The following is a 21340-nucleotide window of genomic DNA, read 5'->3' on the forward strand; positions in this document are numbered from 1 at the left end:
GTCATGCTTCCCCAATTGGCCTCTGTCCCCAGAAGCCCGTTCCATCCTGCTGTTTCTGTTTCCGATTGCTAGTGCAGCCTCCGCGGCCATTCTTCTTTTGTGTGCAGATAACATATGGCATGGGGAGAAGAAGGCAATGTCCCCTTGATGAATGTCTGCGTGTTCAAATTACTAAATACTAAGAGAGCTGGTGGAGCACTTAATAGAATAAAGGAGGGTGTTTGGAGGCCTTCGCCAAACTCAGACTGCTGAGGCTGCATTTACATATCTTTTTTCTGTAAACTAGTTATCATTTTTTTTGTTCATAAAGACATTTAAGTATGCCCATTCTCTGATCGTTTGAAATTAGCTCTGCTCCTTTTTCTTCACAGTTTCCTTTCTGGCTTTATTACAAGCTCTTGGACCGCCTTGCATGAATGGGGTGGCTTCTTTGCTTCTGTTACTGGGGACAAAAGGAATTGGCCCATTCTATTGCCGTGCAATGACCACTGCATGTGGATCAGCACTTAGTTGCACAGGATCGTAGCAGGGGCCCTGAGGGAGCAGTCGTTAGTCTGGGAAGCTGTCCTCCAAACGCGTAACCCCTCTAAGATCCTTTTCCTCAGCGCAGTGTGGGTTCAAGGCAGAAAACAGACAGCGAAGTCCACTGTGCTGATGTAGGGTGTAGACAGCGCAAATCGGGAACCTAAACCACCCAGTGGACTTTTGGGTAGGTGTTAAGATTCTCCTTCGTAAAAGATTTACTTTCTTTCTTTGGTTAAGTTCAAGCTACCATTAAAATAAGCTTGGCTACCCGTTGATGGGAAGAAGGTGACCCAAGAGTGTCAGAGGGAAGCTGGGCTAGGTTTCAGCATCGATTATAGTGCATGGCTGGCTGTGGTGCTGACTTTCCTAGCTGGGGCTTGTGATGGAGCCAGGTGGGAGGGTGGGAGGGAGGGGCAGAGCGGAGGGAGGTGGTGTCTGGTGGAAGTGTGCTGGAACTCACCAAGTGCTGCCTGTTTTGCCTTTAGGAGAGGACGATGAAGATGCTCCTATGATAACTGGATTTTCAGATGACGTTCCCATGGTGATAGCCTGAAAGAGCTTTCCTTACTAGAAACCAAATGGTGTAAATATTTTATTTGATAAAGATAGTTGATGGTTTATTTTAAAAGATGCACTTTGAGTTGCAATATGTTATTTTTATATGGGCCAAAAACAAAACAAAAACAAAAAAAAAGGAAAGAAAGGAATGAATAAACTTTGTAGTAATCAACTGTGAACTTCAAACCAGGTTGATTTTAGTAACCGAATTGCTTTGATTTGATATTAATGTAGTCTTACAGGGCTGTGCTTGCTGGGCATGCTTTTAAGTCTGTGAGATAATTTTGGTTCAATAATTGGCCATTCTTTTTATTTTTCTAAGACACAGAAATGTATTTAATAAAAACTTCAAGAGGGAGCGATGGGTGGTATCCCTCCTCCTTGAAAGTATGCTCAAATTTTAGATTTTGTTTGGATTTAGTTTGTGTGAAAGTGTTTGGGTGTATTCTGGGGCAAGGTTCTTTTATGTTATCTTGTTAATTTATTGGGACTCTGTAAAGGCAAGGCTGAGTGGTCACCTGATACCGCACATGTTGTGAAGCCCCTTGCCTGTAGGGTTGAGGAGTCGGGAACAGAAGCAGTTCTGTTGCCATTCTGGAAACAATCCATTTTTATTCACTTGTGTGTCACATAATGGTATTTGGCAGGAGAGCGCATTGAGTCATTGCTCCATTTCAGCTAGACAGAGCTGCAGCCTGTAGGCCCTGCAAGCCACAGCTTTCTCTCTCGTATTAATTGATGGGATCTCACTGTATACGCCTCTGTACAAGATGTAGCCTTCAAAGCTACAAAATGATCGCACTGCTTTGTTATACACTGGTGTCATTGTCATTGCAAAAAATTACTCCAGTTGTGGGAGAGACTTCTAGATCTGTGCCGTGATAGATACACTGGCAAAGATGGTATCTAATTTTTCCTTTTTCGATTTTGTGTTTTTACTTACCACTGAAGAAGATCGAATGTAAAGTTTTGTATTTGTGTTGAGGTGGCCACTTATTGTCCTTAGAAGTCCACACTGATATATGCAGTCATTTTGAATTGGGTCAGTGCCTTCTCTTTTCTTTGCTTCCCCCTCCCTCGCCCATACCACTGCCCGGTTTAGAGAGAAAGTGCTTAGAGAGATGGGGGAGATCTGTGAATTTGAGACCATTCAGTCCAGTTCACAGGAGCAGCAACAGGAGAGTTTATTCTCTTTGTAAAATAAGCTGGGCTTTTTTTCTTCTGCCTTTAAATGCCACCCCTGTATTCAAATCACAGCCACTTGATAGGTATGTGGACTGATGCCCACCCTTTAGACTTAGTGTTGTAGGCACCAATGTCGAGCCTTGTTGTGACTCCTACTGTATGAACCTCGCTGCAGGACATCTTCCCAGCCGAGAAGCAGTGAGCTCTGGGGATGCTCCAAAGTCCTGCTTCTGCGTATGTGTCCTTTATATGCAAGCTTTGTAGGGCCCCATCCCCTCTTAGATGCAGTGCATCGCCTCCTTACAAGTATTTGCTTTCTTTTAACCAAAAGTATCATTCTTGGGTCATAATATAGTTTTGTTTTACTTATGGACTGTTTGGAAAACCAAGAGTTTAGTTTAAATTTTTTAGTTTTAAAGTTTTTTATTTATATATATATTTTGGATGAGGAGTATTTTAAACGGTAGACATTTAGTATGTCGTGTGAGTAAGGCTCCATTTTATTTTAACAAGTGGTGGGCATGAGAAGCCTCCTCCCAATGTATTTTCTCTTCTTTCTTATCTCTCTCCTGTGTTATTTTTTTAAAGACTGGAATTTCTTTGGCTTTATCTCGTCTTACCTTGGAGTTTTATTCAAAACTCTAAGAGCCCTACCGCCTCCCCTTTAATAAGCTCTTTAAGTAGCTGAAAGATTAAAAGTCTAGTGGGAGGCAAGTCATGTAGTTGAACCGCTAGAAAGTATATTTTCTTCTTTTCTTTTCCTGCCAGCGTTTTGGTGGCATTTGTAAACGCTCATCTAAAAGGCTCTGAGACTTTATTTTCAATTTTGCCATAGGCAGGCCTTTTTACAGAGCATATGTCTCCACTTGGCAACTTGAGATGTTTCTGAGCATCCAGTCCTAGCTCCCAGTGCCTCCCAATGCTTAGTGCACAGTACTGTACGGACCGGCCATCACCCCTCTCCTTGCAAAATGCCACTGTGCTGTTTGAGAAAAAGCAGCCTTTTAGGGCTAGAGTTTTTTTATATAAACAGAAGAGCTAAGTTCCTGAAGACTAAGCTAGATAGATGCAGCTATGTGTAAATTGTATATTTTTATGAACTTTTGAAGCACGCACTCTTATTTCCCTCCGCCTAGCTTTGTGGGGTTTTGATGTATATATGCTGTCTGCAAGAGTCCAGAGGCTGCAGTGACAATAGGAAATGAAAACAAAACCTACGTGCAGCCTTTGAAGGTGACCAGATAACTGTCTTCACTGTGAACAATTGGAGCCCCTGGTTGTTTTTGCAGAAGGGGCTTTTGTACCTCGTTGGAGATGCCACCTCAGAAGTCCACACTGTACAGGGAAAAGGTTTTATTTTCTCCTGGGATACAGTAGAACGTCAGAAGCCCACATCCACTGGACCATGATGGACCGCTGTTGGACTGCTAAAATTCAGCGGGCAGGGGGACTGTGTACAAATTTTCTCTGGAAGCTAATTTTTGTCCCTTTATCTATTGAATGCCCCTTGAGCCTTATGAGACATGGGTCCATGTGGATAAAATGTCAAGAGTTCTGCAGAGGATTCTGCAGAGAGAGAAGCCATGTCTATGTGGACCTATTGCCAGACAGGTGAGAAGCTCCAGTAACTACTGGTACCCTGGCACCTGGGTAAATAGTTATGAAGCTTGGTTAGCTGGTTGAAACATCTGACTTTGGGAAGAGTGGTTCTTGAAGTTCCATCTCTCGTAGTCTCACTGGGGTATTTGGGTGGAACAGATGTGGGGCATACGGCTGCATGTTCTCTCCTGCCCATCCTGTGTGGCCCACTAGATTAAGCTATACTTCAGCAGTTTAAGGAATGTAACCCTTCTCAAACCTGTGGCCCTTGGGGGGTAACTGGCGAGAGCTGTGGTGTGGTGAGGCTTTCTAGAGAATCACTCACTTCCCCTGGGAGAATCCTGCCTTCAAATATCCCAGCAGTCACTCCATCTAGTCAGATTATAGTCCCGGTACTTCCTTAAGGGCAGAAACCCCATCCTGTCAGGTTTGAGTGGTCACTTTCCCACTAAGGGGGTCATGATGAATCCCTGAGAAGATTTTTCTCTTCCTTTGGCCAAGAGTTGAGAGGTCTCCCGGAGAAGGGATCCAGGTATGTAAGCAACCTGATTACCGCCTCTATATTGATTTTAGGACTTGACTCAAACTCTGTGCAGAATCTTACTTGCGTTGGGATTGTATCTTGACATTCCTATTATGTTCTTTTTCTTAACTGGAGTGTGTGCTGCCTTTCAGGTACAATTTTTGTGTAATAAAAGCCAGTGCATTAAGTTTATATAGACTACTTTCTATGCAAGACTGAGATATGGAATAAATAGCAAGAGATATGTACTGTCGGGTACACGGACAATAAGCATGTTTTCAGAAGGGGTACCATCACTGAACATGGGTTGAGGGAGGGTAGTTTGTATATATGTTTCTGCCCACTAATTTTGAGCAGCCATATTATCATCAGGGCCAAGTAACCCAAGAATGGTATTAGTTTCATGTGTAATCGCTCAAATGGAATAAGTATGAGTGCTGGAGTGGAACATTATTCTCAGATATTCCATGTCATTTTTAATTTAAAGAGTCTTGTTATGAATTATTAGAAACTTTAGGCAAATCAAAAGTATTCGCAGCAAAATAAAGGCCTACTCTGCTCTTATTTAAAGTGAAACACTGTATACTTGTTTCTCTCCAAAGTGAAATTAGGTATTTATGATTTCAATTGCCTTGATAAGTTTCCAAATCACTGATTTATGCTGAGGATTTTACTATATTGTCGCACAATTTTAAGATAATTTTTGTCTCAATGTCAACTTTTTTCACTGAATAAAAATTTAACTGGGTCAAGAAAACACCTATTTGAGAAAATCCAATCTCTACACGTGTCTTGAGTTGTTCTTTTGAGTGCAATAAAGATGGTTGATGCAGTCTCCAAACACCATTTGATTTGTCTCTTTTAAAAGGATGTTTATTTCATAGATCAGGGAACACTAAGACCTGGAATAATTTTGTTATTAACAAGCTGGTCTCAGATGGTGGATCTTTGAAGAACATGCTGTCTTTGTGTTGGCTAAGGAGTGGGGAGATGTCGTGGTGGCTGTTTTGAAGTAAATAGATTTATTCCGCAGAGGCAGTGACTAAAGTGGCTCCCTTAAAGCTGTAACTACATTTGCTAAGAGACAATTTGCTAAGAAGGCAATTTTCAAATCTAAGAGGAGAAAGCACAGCAGTCTGGTGAGCTGTGTATCAAAGACCACTTTCAGGAGGTTTCTAGAGGCAATGAGGTCTTGTGAAGAATGCCACGCTTTCCTCTGGTTGGTAAGTAAAAGGCAAATGGACCTACATGCAAGTCAGGATTGAAGAATGTGGAACAGGAGGGTGGGGGGGGTGGAGGGAAGAGGAGGTGTTTTTGATATAACATCTTCCAGTTTGCTGCTTTTGTTTAACTGCTGAGCCACAATAAAACTGACATATTATCATCCTGTTCCATAGATAAGAAAAAAGAGGCTCCGAGAGGGTATGCACTTTGCTTAGGGGAAACTAGAAAGTAAATGGTGAAGCCAGCCTCCAATGCCAGTTATTTCTGATTCCAGGTCCTATTCTGTATCACTGTACCACACTGCCTTCTGTCACCATTCAGTGTCAGAAAACACTCAGTCCAACACATTGCACCCAGAGAAATCCCAAGGGGGTACCTACCACCTGGGGGAATTTACCTGGTCAGGGCCTAGCCCTTAGGTTTTCAGGCTTAAATGACTTGTTTTCTCAACACATGATAGTGAGTTCATCTCTTCTGGGCAAAACACACTTTAACCAATCTCGTGAGACCAGTAATGCAACAAAATAATGCCCATTTATTAGCTCACCACAGGGAGTAGTCCTGTCGCTTAGGTTAGCATGGCCAGTGCATTCTTCCCCTGTAGGGAGCTCTTCCCAGGAAGCCAGTTACAACTAGAACGTGGCTTGGTGTGTGTGGATGCAGAATAAAGGAAGTGGGAGGGGTCCCGGTGACAATCCTGGCTGCCCAATAAAAATGAGTGAATCAATGTTTGACGCCCCATGACAGGAATAATCTACTCCATATGAACTTAGTATTTGAAACCTTCAGGTTACAACTCCCTGTATCCATTTCTATTTAAGAAGCTCTTGCCAATGGAGTTGTCATCCCCGAAGTTCATTGGCTAAAGGTCCCCCTGGACAGGGCTTGGGCACTGCCCTTGTCTGCCACTGACTCATCTTATTCTGTGTTTTGTGTTTGCGCACATTCTTCAGGCTGGGCTATAATAAAAGGTTCCTGGTTTGAGAGCCATTGTATCTGTAAGATTATTCTGCCTATTATGTGTTGATTTTAAAGTTTAACTCTGGGAAGACACTGTTTTTGGGTCCTAGAGGACACCTCAATATAGCTGCCCAATTCTGACTACATCTTTCAGCTCTGAGTAGCTGGTTCCCCACCCCCAGCAAATTAAAAATGGAAAGAGACTGCTAATGGCAGAGGTCCGGCAGAGGTCCGACAACAGTAAAAGAAAAGCTAGGAACCTTGTAGTTAGGCTATCAGAAAACCTCTGTTACAGATCAAGGAACTCTACAAACAAGTTGGGGCCATTTAGCACAGGCCTTATAGGCCCCATAGGGGCAGAGTCCTACATATTGAGTAGTCCACGTGATTAGAACAATAATAGTTCCCTTCTGCTGAGCCCCTATGCTTTGCCAGTCGCTGTGCTAAACTCTTTATAAACATTTTTTAATTCTAAAAATGATCCTGTGATTTAGATATTAACCCTTGTTTTAAAAGATGAGGAAGACTGTCTGTTTAGGGAGTTCAAGGGCACAGGTAATATGTTTTTAAAGGATTTCCACCAGAAACGTTTAAAATGACATTTGGAGACATAAAGAAGTATACTTACATTTCTTTGCAAAGTCATTTATGTGGAACACAATAATTCCCTACTGATGGTAGATCAATGAAGCCTTTTTTTTTAATTGGAAAATGTTTTCGTAAAGAATTCAGTAATTAGGAACACGGAGGATTCTTTTGCTTTGCGACAACCCAGTTAGATTTTATCAAAATCCTTTGCATCTTGGAAAGAAAGATTTTATTCACCTGTGTTTACGTACACGGTGGAGCACACCATTGAAACATGTCCTATTAGGGCGATAATTGGGCTAGCACAAGACCATTAGGGTCTCAGCAAAAGGAGGTGGCTGCTGTTCTTTTCAAACAGCCCAAACTGGCTTTGATGCCAGCGCCCCATTAATTTTTTTAAAAAAGATTATGTGTAGGGTAATTTGAGCCTGCAACAATTTACAGAAGAATAATGATGTTACGCTTTTAAAAATGCTAATGTTATCATTGTAATGTCGCAACCTATTTAATGCCAAAATGACAACCGGTAATGTTTGGGAATATTTGTATGAAAACAATGACATTTCATACTTAAAACTTGGCATCAGCAAACTTTGAGGAAGAAAAAAAAGGCTTGGATTTAAATGTAAATCAGCCTTTTATGAAATTTGCCCTGTGGTTGTACGCTAGGCCATAAAGCTTTCAAGATTGATTGAATGAAGAGGTCTCATAATTAAAACTTATTTTTCATTCTCTAGCAGCAGCAGAACCTGTGAGTGACCCAGGGATTGATCAAGCCCTCAGTGGTGCTGAACTGTCTGGGTATGTGTATGCATGTGTGTTTTATGGAATTCCTCATAGACAGTAGATGACAACCCAACAACAGCATGCTCTTGACTTAAAATAAGCACACCTTATCTCGAACCCCAAACAGCTCGACTGCTCCCAAGAATTAGCACATCATAAAGGAGGAAATCATAGCCACACTGAGATGATTCAACGGAATGTGTTTGAGACCTTGAATACAATGCTCCCAAAAGGTGGTCCAAAAACATTTTGAGTAATTGTTGTATTGTGGCAATAAAGTAATAACAGCAAATATGTAATTGCTACATGCCAGGCATTGTTCTAGGGGTGTCATATATTAATTCATTTAATCCTCACAACAATCCTTTCAGGAGGATACTATTGTTCTCATGCTATAAATAAGGAAACTGAAGCACAGAAAGGATAAGAAATTTCCCCAAGGTCACAATGGTTAGTAACTAGAGGCAGAATTGGGATTTGAACCCAAGTAGTCTGGCTCTGGAGTCTGTGCTTTTAATTATTTCACACAGCCACTCCAAGTGATCCTTTTGATCCCGATTTGGGTGTATACATTTGGAATTTACTTTAACCATCTAGTTTACCTTTTTCAATAACATTTTATTTTTTGGATTATAAAAGGAATTTATATCGACTGTAGAAGTTTTGGGAAAATAAAAGCACCAAGAAGAAAATGGGATTTCTCAGTAATCCCAGAGATAACCACTGTTAATATTTGGTGTGTGTCCTTTTATCACTTTATACCATATGAGCAGTCGCATCTGGTTACAGTTCTGTTGTTGTGAATATGAGCAAGTTCATGTGGGGGAGTTGGCTAAGCCTCTGCTACTTCTGTTAGGTCCTGGTTCCAACCACAAAGGCAAATTCAGATTTCGGAATTCAGATCTCGGAAGCGACAGAGCTATATGCTCTTCTCTTTTGTCCTTAGTAGCAGTTTCGATATACGCTTACTCTGAAGACCAGTGGAACCAGAGGACTGTCACCATGCCACCAGCTGCATTTCTACTGTCATCACAGTCAAGTGCTTTGACTCATCCTCCACACTAATGAAACTCATAGGAGGATTCACTTGAGTCAGTTCCTTAACTCTGGCTCACTGAGTTTCCCTGTTGAGTGTTTTGCTGCTTGGAAAATGGGAGGAACAGCTATCGATGCATCCCACTAAGAAAGTAGAGAGCAGAAGACAGATGCATAAGCAGAAAATGGATTGCCAACACTGTTGTCACATTAAGCACGTGTGGTACAAAAGTAAGCTGACTAGCCAAGATGGGTGTGTCTGAACTCTAAGGAAGACAAGCGGGTGGTCTCATGATTGCTAACGGCTAGGTGGTGGGATCAGTTTGTGTGTGTGTGATGCAGTGGGAGGAAAAGAAGGAACTGGAAGGAGCTTTGCAGGTATTTAGTGTTGAATAGTGAACACTTTCTCCATTTCAGCTGGGCAGGGGATGTGTTAAATGGCACAACAGATTCCCTAAGTATTAAATTGCAGCATAGATATGCCAGAGCTGGAGGGTAGAAAATGTGGATTACGTGTGAATAGATGTTGAGCACCCTGTTGGAATCTCTTAAACACGTCTGCAGTCTCTAGGATAGAGAGGCATTGAGTAGGAAGAGAGAAGTCTGAGGATTGGGGCAGTTCCTGAAGAAATTCAAGATTGATGTCAGGTCTCAAGCTCTAGGCTGGCAAGATTCAAAACTCCCCAGTCAGTAGGGCACCTGATTCACGGATCTCAGAGCTCAAAGTTCAATCAAGACATACCTATTGGGCACTTCCTCTGTATCAGGTCCTGTGTTAGCCATTGGGAGAATCACGTAGAATAAGACAGATATGATTCTTGCCCTCCAGAGCAACAGAGAATAAAACCTCAGGGTTGTGAGGTCATTTTGAATCTCATATAGATGGCAGAAATGATTTTATAAAAGAGGAAACTAGGGTGAAGGGTGTTAAGTGACTTACCTAAGAGATCAGCTGATCAGTGAGCTAACTAGTCTTCACTCGAAATGCCTGAGGTCAAGCCTGGGCCAGTGGATGCCATGATGACACTGTGGGGAGGTAAGAGGCTCCAATTCAATTTTGAGCCTAAGCCAGAGGCTCCAGTTCAGCTTCTAAGAGAAGCCCTCTGTAGGGTAGAAGAGTGTGTCATTGGCTGCTTACCCAGATTTTACTAATAATGGGACACTTTGTTTCCTTTTGGCTATTGTGTGTTATATATAGACTTTCTGAAATGGAAGGAAGGATGAATGGAAAAATCCTAGTACCAAAATACTATTCTATAACCTAACACTACTCTTTATACTCAAGAAATGAAAGCTGATTGTAATAACTTCATCAAAATGTATGAAAAGCAGGCAATCTTTTTTGTTTACGAAACATACCTAATAAATTTTTTAATAACCCTTTATTAGATGACTTCTCAGATCCCTTTCCTTAGCACAGATAATGGAGTCCGGATGATGCGTCCATCTAACCACTTCAACCTGAACTGTACAATTCATACTAATTCATACTGAAAACGAACCTCCAAACATAAGTTAACAAGTTGCTTTTTCCTCCTTGCTCTGAACCCCAGGGGTGGGATTCCTTTCCCTTGCCTCATCTTTTAGACAGCCCTGGAAACATCGGTGCAAACAGCTGCATCCTAACACCCATATGGCTTGTTAATGTTAACGTAGCATCATTCCCCACAGGACCACAGAAGAGCTATGATGGAGTCCTTACCTGAGTGCTTGTATTTGTCAACTTCTGTTACAGGGATCTAGCAGGATGGAAAGTGAGAAATGCATCCTCAGGTCCAGGCGAGCCCCTTGCCACATGCCATTCTTCATTTAAAGGGCAACCCTCTTCTGTTAATCTCTCAGGTAGGCCTGTGTGAAAGAATGACATATATACACGTGGCCTGAGACATGAAATAGATTATGACTGAAATAAATCGCACTGCAGGCTTTATTAGAGAATTAATTTTCTGATTGCAGAGATCCATGGGTATTGGAACCCTTTGACAGGAAATCCGTTTTACCTTCTTATTTGGTAAAAATTCCCATAACTTCTATTCTGGATGGCAAACCTAAGTTCTCTAAAATTAAAGGCCATATTGTCTACTTCTTTTCTATTACCCACACCTACTACACTGCTCTAAATTTAAGGTTATTTTGGAAAAGCTTGTTGACTGAACAGCTGGAGGAGTGGATAATAATATCTCTTCTTTATTGAGGGCCGATGACAGGTCAGGCACTACCATTTCATTTAATATTAAACTTCCTTTGAAGTAAATATAATCATCCTATTTTACACAGAAGAAGATAAGGTCAGTTTTTGAGCCTCGTTCTGTCTGACCCCGAAGTTAACCCCACTACCTAGACTATGATGGTCTGATGTATGGAATCATCATTTTTTAGTGTTTTCTGTGTTCAGAACCCTAGAAGGTCCAGGGGGAGGTAGAGAGAAAGAAGAAGACAGGACAATTGTTTCTTAGAGGAGACAGCAAGACATGGATGGAAGAGTGAGTTCAGAGATAGACATAACTTCCCTATATCCTCAGTGAGATAGAGAGAGAAGGGGAGAGAGAGACAGAGACAGAGAGTGGTTGACTTATGTATTTTGTAATGTAAAAGGCATTCCGAGCTCAAGTGAATTTGCTCTTCATACAGAGGTATATGAGCCAGAAGTGGCTCTGATAGTCAGCTGGTGGGAGAGACTGCACAAAACGTGACCTCTCCATTTCAAGAGCACAGGCCAGGCCTCTCCATGGAGGCTGTTTGCTTGGAGGGGAGAACACAAAATTGAAGACCGGTGATCTCACCAAAAAGTGGGTGGACTGTTGTGAAATCAAATCCCGTCATTCATCACCTGGGTGAAGTTTGGGGCAGGATAGAGGGGTCAGGCAGCAGAAAGAGCTCCTCATTTCTTATGTTGCCAGAGAGGCTTGAACAATCCTTGACACTTAGTAAATTTGTTGGATGACTAAAGGGTTGAGTTAACCTGTTCTTGAAGAATGGATCAGTTAGTATGAGGTTCAGCTGCATATCCCCTAAAACTCATGACGGTGGTTTTAAAAGAGGGGTTGTATGTTTGTTTTCATGTAAAAGAAGTCCTGTGCTGCTATGGAAGCTTCAGCCATTAAAGATCCAGAACTTTCCCATGTTTCTACTCTGCCATCCTGTGCATGGCTTCTTCCTTTAGGTGCCCTCATGGTCTGCAGGCTGCACAGAGCTCCCGGTCCAGCCATCATGCCTGAGGTCCAGGCATCGAGAAAGAGGAAGAGGCCAGGGCAGAAGAGAACCTCACAGAGAATAATGGGAGATATTAAAGAGTTTCCCAGAATCTCCACCTTACAACTGCTGACTGTGTTTCCTTGGCCACCCCTTTCTGCCAACAGTCTGGGAAACGTAGTTCCTTTGGCCCGGCTCATTGCCATTTCCAATGACAGAGGGCTTTTGTAGGAAGGAAGAAGTGGGGAATAGATACTGGCCAGGCAGCTCGTGATCTTTGCCGTACAGAGTCTTTGGTAGGTAAAAGGAAAACTAATGAAAAGTTAGGGAACAAAGCCAGACAGCTTAGGTGGAGGGCCCGGTTAGACAGGTCCAACTCTGAGGGAGGCCCAGGGCAGAGCACATGGGCGGAGGCAGCAGACTAGTTCTGCAGTTCTGGCTATGCGACCATGGAGACAATCTGCCATCTCTCTCCAGTGCCTTAGTTTTCTGGGCCATAAAATGGAGTCATACTAAAGCTGACACCACGAGGTGTTGGGAGGTCTGAAAGAAATAGATGTACAAGAGCTTTTAAACTGGAAGGAGCTGTATGAATACAGTTTCCGTCAGCGTTCAGAGAAAGGAGATGGCATTCAGAGAGTGGTGATTTTAGCCCAGGCTGATTTCTCTTGTGACTGATTTCACTGCATTCACCGTTATCTGCAGCACACATTTCATTATCTAGTCTTACACCATTCCTCAACTGTTTCATGTAGGAAAAGTTCTCAACAAGGTTGTAAGGGATCTCCTTGGGCATAGAGAGCGCTGAGGTACACCAGCCACAAAGAACACAACACCGCTAGTGCTGTCCCCATAAGAGGGGGCGCGAGGGGGACAGCATGGTTCAGGGTGTCTTCCCCATTCCCAGGCTGAAAAAGCACGTGGTTGGCTGATGCTCTTAACCAGGGTAGGAAAGGCAGCGGGGAGCAGGAGCAGTGACGGTTGGTGAATTCTCTTGAACATGTTGAGTTTGAAGGGGTGGTGGCACATCCAAGCAGAGGCGACCAATTGAGAGTTGACTTCTTTCACTTAGTAAACATTTATTGAGTGATTACTATGTACCAGGCATGCTCCAGGTGCTGGAGATACTGCAGTGAACAAAACAGATAGAACCCTTGTCTTGGGGAAGCTTAGACTCCAGCAGAGGAGACAAAATAAACAATAAATACAAGCTATTACTAAGTGACATAGTGTGTTTAAAGGCGGTAAATGCTATGGGAAGAAAAATAGAGCTTGGAAAGGAGCGTAGGACATGTGGGAGGTGGTTTAGGTGGTTTCCAGCGCTCCGAGACAGAGGTGGGCTGGAGATGTTTGCTGGAGATCGCTATCTCAATGGTGCTAGTCAGAGGGATGGGTGGAGATGCAAGCCCGGACAGAGAGATGTCAGGAGTGACAAGAGTTCTCAAAGCAGCACCCGTATTTCAGGAATTTCCCAAAGTGGAGGAGCCTGGGACGAGCCAGAGGGGTAGGTGGAGACCCGGCGTACAGAGGCACAGTAGATCCCAGGGGCACCGAGATCTGAGGAAGGAGTGTTCAGTGCTGTCAAATATGACAAGGGAGGAACCGTGACTTCTGTCTTCGGAGTACTTCCTCCGTGCAAGGCAGCCTTTTGTGCAGAATTTCACTGGGTTTTCATGCAGAATCTCGTGTGGTCAAGGGTCTGGGCTCTGGAGTCAGATGGCTTGAGTGCTGACTGGGGAGCTCTGTGACTCTGGTGTCTCAACCTTTTTGCACTGCAGTTTCCTTGCCCATAAAAAGGGATCCTTTAGCCCCTACCTCATAGGCTTGCTGTGAAGATTGTTAGATAATTGGATACATTAGAAAATGCATTTCAAATGCCATGACCATGAACGTTACCTAGAGGAGTGAGCCTTTAGTCCTTCCTGCGGGCCTGTGCGGCAGGCCCTGCCTTTACAGAGGAGGAGACCATTGGTGTCCTCGACAGGAGGGTTTTTGGGACACACCGTCCATGGACCTAGATTCGTATAGGATGAGCACGGAACGGGAGGCGAGGAGGAGGAGTGACCGGAGACTCCTCTGTCAGTTTGAGAGGGAACTAGATGGGGTCCAGCCCTAGCACAGTGTCCAGACGGATCCTTGCTGCTCCATAACCTCTGCTCCTGCCGCTTCCAGAAGTGCAAAGACAGGACCTGTGTCACTGTCACACGAAGGGGGATCTGGTTGATGGCAGGGTGCCTGACTGGGAGGGAGAGAATGGGGAGGATGGATGTCCCATCGTCACCACCACACTCTCCTTCTTCCAGCACCTGGCAGTAGCACGCTATGGCCCTGAGTCAGAGCAGGCCTGGGGGAGGGACTGCTGGCCCCAACCACTGCATCTCTTCCCGAAGCAATGGAAGGAGAAGAGCTATGCTCTCAGGGCTGCCTCTCTCCCTCCATATTCTCTTGGCAGTCCCCACGCTAGGCCCTGGAGACACAAGATGAAGGGGGCACCAGGCCTCCCACAACCTGCAGGATAGGGAGCACCTGCATTGCCCAGCGCTGGGACAGAGGCAGGTGCACAGGGCTGTGGAACCTAAAGTAACGAAACAGCCTCATGATTGGGAAGTTGGGTAAGGCGTCAGGGTGGAATTGGCATTTGACCTGGGCCATGCAGGATGAGTAGGAGTTTGCCTAGTAGGGAACGGGGTGAAGGTGGGTGTGTGAAGATCGTGGTTTGTGGCAGGGCGTAAGTTTGGTGTGGCTGCTGCAGGTCGTGTGGTGGTGGTGGTGGTGGTGGGGGGGGGGTTTGCTGGGGCCAGGATCAGAAGGACTGAGGGACTTTGTGGGAGAAAGTCTCCCTTCCCTCTTCCTCTCTCTTCTTTCCCAGCTCCTCTAGGCAACAAAGATCCTTACGATGCCTGGGAATCCAAGGTCTAGAACTTTATATCTGGCTTGTGTAATCACCCCTTAATTTTCCATGAGAAGAAACTGAGGCATGCCTGCCCGACATGACATGCTAACACATGGCAGAGCTTCTTCTGGAAAATCTTCCTATGGAATCTTCTAGAACAGCAGCAGTATCCTCCAAGTCCAGAGGGAAGAATCTTGGAGTGACTTCCTGTTACTCTCACAGAGCTCCAAACAGGCAGCGCTGGGCTTATAGGCCCCTTGAACTTGCCCTGAGCCTTCAGGTCTCCCCACCACGTGTTCTGACCTCCACTTTTTTTCCTGGTCAGGGTGCTTATGAGGTTTTCAGAGATGGAAATGTGGGTGGAGTGGGTCGAGTGGTACAGAGCAAGTACAGATATACGGTGTTTTATGCCACCGATATATTCTGGAAATTTGAGTGTCAATGTGTGTTTTGCAAATTCAATAGAATCTTACAGAAATTAGAGGGAGTTGTCATTTAATGGAGTTCAAATCTGCCCCATTTTCGAACTGAAGGGTCCTTTTGTGATACAAATAATGTCTCCTTTCCACGAGCAGAGATTCTGTGTTGGCTTTCTTTAAATGAGACATACCTCCGTGGGGCAAAATATGGGGCTCACGTGCGGCATTTTAAATGCAGGCTAGGGTCCACTCCTGCCTTTGTTGTAACCACTTGCTTTGGTGGTCTTTGTTTCTATCAGGTATTATTTTGGCCACTGGAGGGCCCTCCAGATAGAGGATGACTGGAGAATCCCAAATGTGTTCCCGGAGCCCAGACTTCAGCTCACACCCAGATTTTTGAGCATGCAGCATTTCTTGCAAATCGGATTTAACTGAGAAGAGTAGCTGTAGCATTGATGTTTCTTTTATTTAGGAATTTAAGCATAAAAGAAACCTCTATTTAAAAGAGCAGCTTTTGGATTATAGTCTATTTGGAGCAGGAAAGGAGGTGCTAATCTTGCCTGTGGAGAGTGATCCTGCAGAATTCAGCACAGCTTAGGAGAGCGGAGCTTCCCATAAAGGTTACTCCTCTATGTGAGGAGAATCACAGAGAGATGCATGGAGTGAAGTGGGGCAGCAGAATTCATTTTTATAATGAGGAAACGAGAGTTTAGCTAGGACTGGAAGAATAGTTTGGAAGGTTGGCATCTTACACCTAGTAAAGCACAAAATCACTGCAGTTTATTTTTACGCCATAACTTTTCTCTTGCAATTTTTCTACCCTATTGTTTGAGTCTAGTTCAGAGATTTCATTTTGCTGAATGTTGACAAAACATCCTAAATTCTGAGCTCAAAGATGTCTGTGCAGCATGAAAAATTCCATATCTGGCACCCAATGGATCAAAACACAGACCTGTGGCAAAACCAGGTAGAAATGAGAAAAAGTGTCACAGAAAAAGTCCAGAAAAGAAATACAGTCAGTGACCAGGTTTCCTCAGTTTATAAAACAAGGAAAATGCATCAAAACTCTCCACAGCCAATCCATATGAACCCAGACTAAAATAAAGTCTCATGTTCTAATCTTTTTTTTGAGGAAGATTAGCCCTGAGCCAACATCTGGTGCCAATCTTCCTCTTTTTTGCTGAGGAAGACTGGCATGGAGCTAACACCCATGCCTATCTTCCTCTATTTTATATGTGGGATGCCTGCCACAACATGGCTTGACAAGCAGTGCCATGTCAGCACTGGGGATCTGAACTGGCGAACCCCGGGCAGCTGAAGCGGAACGTGCGAACTTAACTGCTGCACCACCAGGCTGGCCCCTCATGTTCTGATCTTTCAAGGCCTGAAGCAAAACCTGAAGTTGATGGTACTGATTTGCACGATGCCCCTGAATTAGAATTTTCCAGCACCAGCGCAGGGCAGCTGCAGGTGACAGAGGGACTTAGAGGCAGCTTTGAGGACGAGTTTGGGCCCGAACGATGTAAGAACTTGGGTCCTATGGAAACACGTGGCCCCTGGGGAGATAACAAGTGTATGACAATACCTGGGAGCACTGAGCTGGTCCTCATATTATTTGTCTGGCTGTGAAATGGGACTGAATCTTTTCCTGACTCATCCCTTAGGTAGAAGATAGCAGAGGGCGGCTCTCTCTGTGTTTATTTGGGGGTGAAATGGAAGAACAGGGAGGATTGGGCCCCAGTAGAGAAACTCAGGTTCCCTTTGAACTTGGGAATTTATAGGTAAGGTGGGCAAAAAGGAGCAGACGTTGACTTCAGTCCTCATTAGCAGACTTTCCTCTTCTGGGAAGCTCAAAAGTGGGTGGCAGAGAGCTGAGAGTGTGCTCAGCGGATGAGTGGAAAGGGAGGAAAGAGATCCAAGCCTTTGACCAAAGTTCTTTCTCCTTTAGATTAACCCCTCACTGCCTGTGTATCGGTGGGAAGAACCGTTCACGTGGTCGTATCTCAGAGTTTTGCTTCTGGTCCAGAGACGATGCCTGGGACTGGAGTAGGAGCCACCCAATTGTGACAGTGGGTAATAGGGTGCAGTTTGGTCGGTCCCCCAGCAGTGATACCCTCTGGCAATGAGCTCCCCAGGAACTGTGGAGAAGAATTTTCCTTCAAGGCTGGGGGAATGCAGGTCAAGGCTGAAATCAGTTACTTAGGGGATTACACTATATGAGAGATCACCGGGAGAATCAGACTTCTCAGAATTGCCCCCAAACACTGAGAAAAGGTCCAGCCAGGGTCTGGAATCCTCTCCCTGCCTCTGAACTCCCAGCTGTCATTGTCTTGAACACTCACTTGACATTAAACATACATTTTCCTCTGACATATTTGTATTGTTTTTTTAAACTCTATGACAAATAGTTGTGCTGAGTGAGTGCTGGGCACCTAGCAGGCAGGCGGTAAATATTTGCTGAACATTGAAAGAATGCGGCGGCTTGGCTGTCAGTATGGCTCCTATTCAGAACCCATCCGCAGCGCACCATTCATAGGAGGCTGGGTGGATTTCACGTTAAAGCCCTGCCTGACCAGAACGGTCTCTGTGAATACTGGAACATTCTCAGACATGTTGAGTAAAAGCCACCATAGCAGGAAAGAGGGGCGGCTGGGGGAAGCGCAGCTGGGAATTTTCCTAGAGACGCGGTGCAGTTCCTTTGTTTTGGTAGATTTCAGCCAGAAGAAACAGCAAATTTTACTGTCTGCAAACCACCAACGAGCTGCTCCCCTCCCCCTTTACCTCTTTCCTTCCCAACCTGGGAATTCATTTGCTGCTTCTCTCTCCTCCTCCTCTGCCTCAGAGCGGTCCCCAGGGACAAAGGTCTTTGTTGTGAACACTCCAAGACAATACGGAACTGCACAGTCCCCAGGGCAAAATCAGGGCTGCCCTCCAAGGGGAGTGATCGCAGGGGCAGAGACCCCCACCTGTTGATCTCCTCCTTCCCGGGGCGAGCGGCAACCTGCATTGTGCTTGGGACGCATGCGTTTCTACACCAGCCTCAGCAGATGGCGCCGGTGAGCAAAGCCATTCCCTTCCCTCTCCCGCCCCTCCCCACCGCCAGAGCCTCGCTGGTCTAAAGCGAAAACAGATGTTTTCATCATTTCTGGATCTGGCATGTGACTTGCAGTTCAGCAGTGTGCCGACATAACCCAGAGTTGTGCGTTGCCTTCATCCCCCGCAAAATAAAAATTCTTACTTAAACGAGCCTTCCTCCTAAGTGAGCCCCTGACACATGATCTGTTTAATCCAAGGGGCACATGTTTCATCGAGCTCCAACTGCAACTGCCTTTGTAGCCAGCCCTGGCTTTATAATTGGGAGGTTGCCTTTATTTTATTTTATTTTTTTTCAGAGAAAAGCCAGGGCAGCCAGACTAGCTATCTTTACACCAAGGGCTGAGAGAGGCGCTAGCTTTTTAAAATAGCCCTGGTCTGGCTGGCTGGGGAATGTGTCTGCGTGGGAGCCAACGCGTCCTGAACAAAACAGGAAGGCCAGGAGGCGCGCCCTGTTCCCCGTGCCCACGGCAGGTGGCAGCATTGGCCCAGGTTGGCCTCTGCCGCTGGCCAGCCCCAAAGCAGGGCCCTTTTACTTTCGGTGGCCTCAAAATTATTAGTTCCAGATGAGTTCTTGCAATTGTAATATTTGGTTTAACCCAATCTGCCCGATTGCGTCAGCACACGTTCAAATACAGCCGTCTGAAGTCTAACCAGACATCAGAGGCGTGTTTCAGGGGGTGTCAACATTCCTTACCCTTTGAAAGAATTAAAAAAACAAAAAAAACCCCGGAGGTTCATTTATCCCCCCAAACGAAAGAAGGGTGAGCCGGCCTGGGGCTGGGGTGCCTGAGAGGGAGCCACACGGGGGCAGGCGTAACAATAGAACTTTGTGGGCTGAAGCCTGCTAGAGTGGAACTGGATTTATTTGTTGAACTAGGAAGGGACCTCTGGCTCTTTGAAGGTTAGAGCAAATAAGCAAAACTGGTGGGCATTTGGTTTTCTAAGAGAAGAGTCCTTCAAGTCACGTAGCTGCTATTGTCAGACACAAAACACACGCTATCTGTCTGTGGCCGAGCCTCTGCTTGCACTTGGCCTGGCTGCTCAAGAAGGGGCCGGGAGGAGGGGCCACCCTATTTTAACCCACAGCTTTGCAGGGTACCCCGAGTCTTCACGCTAAGGATGCAGACTTGGTTTCCTAAGAACGCCAGCCCAAGGCCGCGGAGGTCCCAGTTAGAAGACAGAGGCCCTGCTGAAGGCTTCTGGCGGTTGGACGTGCTGGAGTCCTCAAGTGTCTTGTAAACAGCCCTGCTGCAGTCAGTCACCGCCACACCCTGGTGCCTGACACCAGGGAACCGGGAACCCACTCTGGTGGTCTCAGGGTTTTACAGATGTGTCGGCCGAGGCTGGAAGACCCTCTCCGAGCCCTGGGGCAGAGTAGCAAACTCTGCAAAGGCAGCCCAGGAATCCTGCTCCAATCACCAGACAAGAAAGGGTGTCTGGCTTCCCTTAGCGGAGATGGAATAACCTGGTGTGAGGAGACAGCCTTCGTCACGCAGCCTCCCCCTCCCCCCGCCCGCACCCCACTTTTAAATCCGGGCTTAAATTCTTCAAGCACCTCTCTCAAGGTTGCAGAAAGATTCCCGCTAGTCAACTACAGGGAGCCTGGCCATCTCCCTGCAGGTCTCTGGCTCGACATGGTACTGATCAAAAGCCGGCCCCCGTCTGGCAGATGCTTCAAGTCCTGCGTGTCGGGAGCTAGCGGCTGGCGCCGGCGGCAGGCAGGCAGGCAGGCAGACGGTCCGCCATCTTGTTAGATGTGGCTGCGACCTCTCTTCCCTCCTCCCCGCTCCAGTAGCCAGCCTGCCTGGATTAGACATAGGAAGGGTGATGGGACCTCCACACAGCTGGCCAAACACCTCCAGAATGTTTAGGGATCCAAGCTGCCTGGTGTTTTCCTTTCAATTTGAAAAATATGTGTGTCCCCACAGGTGGCTGGGGAAATGCTGCATGTCAGTGGTAAGAGCGGCACCTTGATCCTGGGGGGAATGCCAAGCTTGGGGAAATAAGTCAGGGAGCCAAGCGAGCACAACACTTAGGACCACGGTCCCTGTACACTAAGAATTGTTAAGAAAGTCTGGTATTCCTTTCCACTGCCATACTGACTTTATTCCCTTCTGAGAGTCAGCTTTTGGAGATCCTAAAATCCAGAGGTACTCAACCTTGGCTACTTAAGAATCACCTGGACCCCACGCCAGAGCTGTTGAAATCAGAATGGAAATGGGGTAGGGAATAGGCATTGTAATTTAAACCACTGTCCCCAGCACCAGATAACTGTAACGTACATCCAGAAGTAACAAAATCACTGTGCTTCTATCCCAAATTTCCTGGTTTTACAGATGAGGTTCTTAAGAGTTAAGAGGTTCAGCGTAGGTTGTAGAAGTTCAAGTCCAAGCCCGGAATTTCTCTGTAAGACCTCTGGCTCCTCAGTGTTGACTGAGGCTTTTCCTCAATCTTCAAACCACTAACGGCTGAGCCAGCCACCTCTTCTGCTCCAGTCACTTTTCCCTGTTCAATGAAACTCTCCAACAACCACAAACCTGTGTTGCCGTTGCCTATAAGAAATTTGGAAAGAGCAAATGCTTCCTGAGAAATCTGCAGTTTTGCTTGTTTAAATAAATGCTTATACTCAGACTGTTAGAAATGAGAATCACGCCTCACCCTGATTCCCCTCATTTATCACCTATGATGCTGAAAGGGATTCTCAGCTGCAAATGGCCATCAGGGTGATAACTGCTCTGCGGAGATCTGTTTCTGTGG

The 21340-nt window shown here is 45.4% G+C and overlaps 1 protein-coding gene across 1 annotated transcript in view; it reads left to right on the forward strand.

Moving 5' to 3' along the window:
- SORL1 (sortilin related receptor 1) overlaps positions 1–4582 on the forward strand; it is a 158164-nt gene extending 153582 nt beyond the window's left edge. The window contains exon 48 of the mRNA XM_046637979.1: positions 1011–4582. Coding sequence (XP_046493935.1) covers positions 1011–1078 — 68 coding nt within the window. The 3' untranslated portion in view covers positions 1079–4582. The remainder of the gene's footprint in view (positions 1–1010) is intronic.
- The last annotated feature ends 16758 nt before the right edge of the window (positions 4583–21340 follow it).

The sequence above is a fragment of the Equus quagga genome, chromosome 14 (genome assembly GCF_021613505.1).
Source record: "Equus quagga isolate Etosha38 chromosome 14, UCLA_HA_Equagga_1.0, whole genome shotgun sequence".
NCBI classification, from domain to species: domain Eukaryota; kingdom Metazoa; phylum Chordata; class Mammalia; order Perissodactyla; family Equidae; genus Equus; species Equus quagga.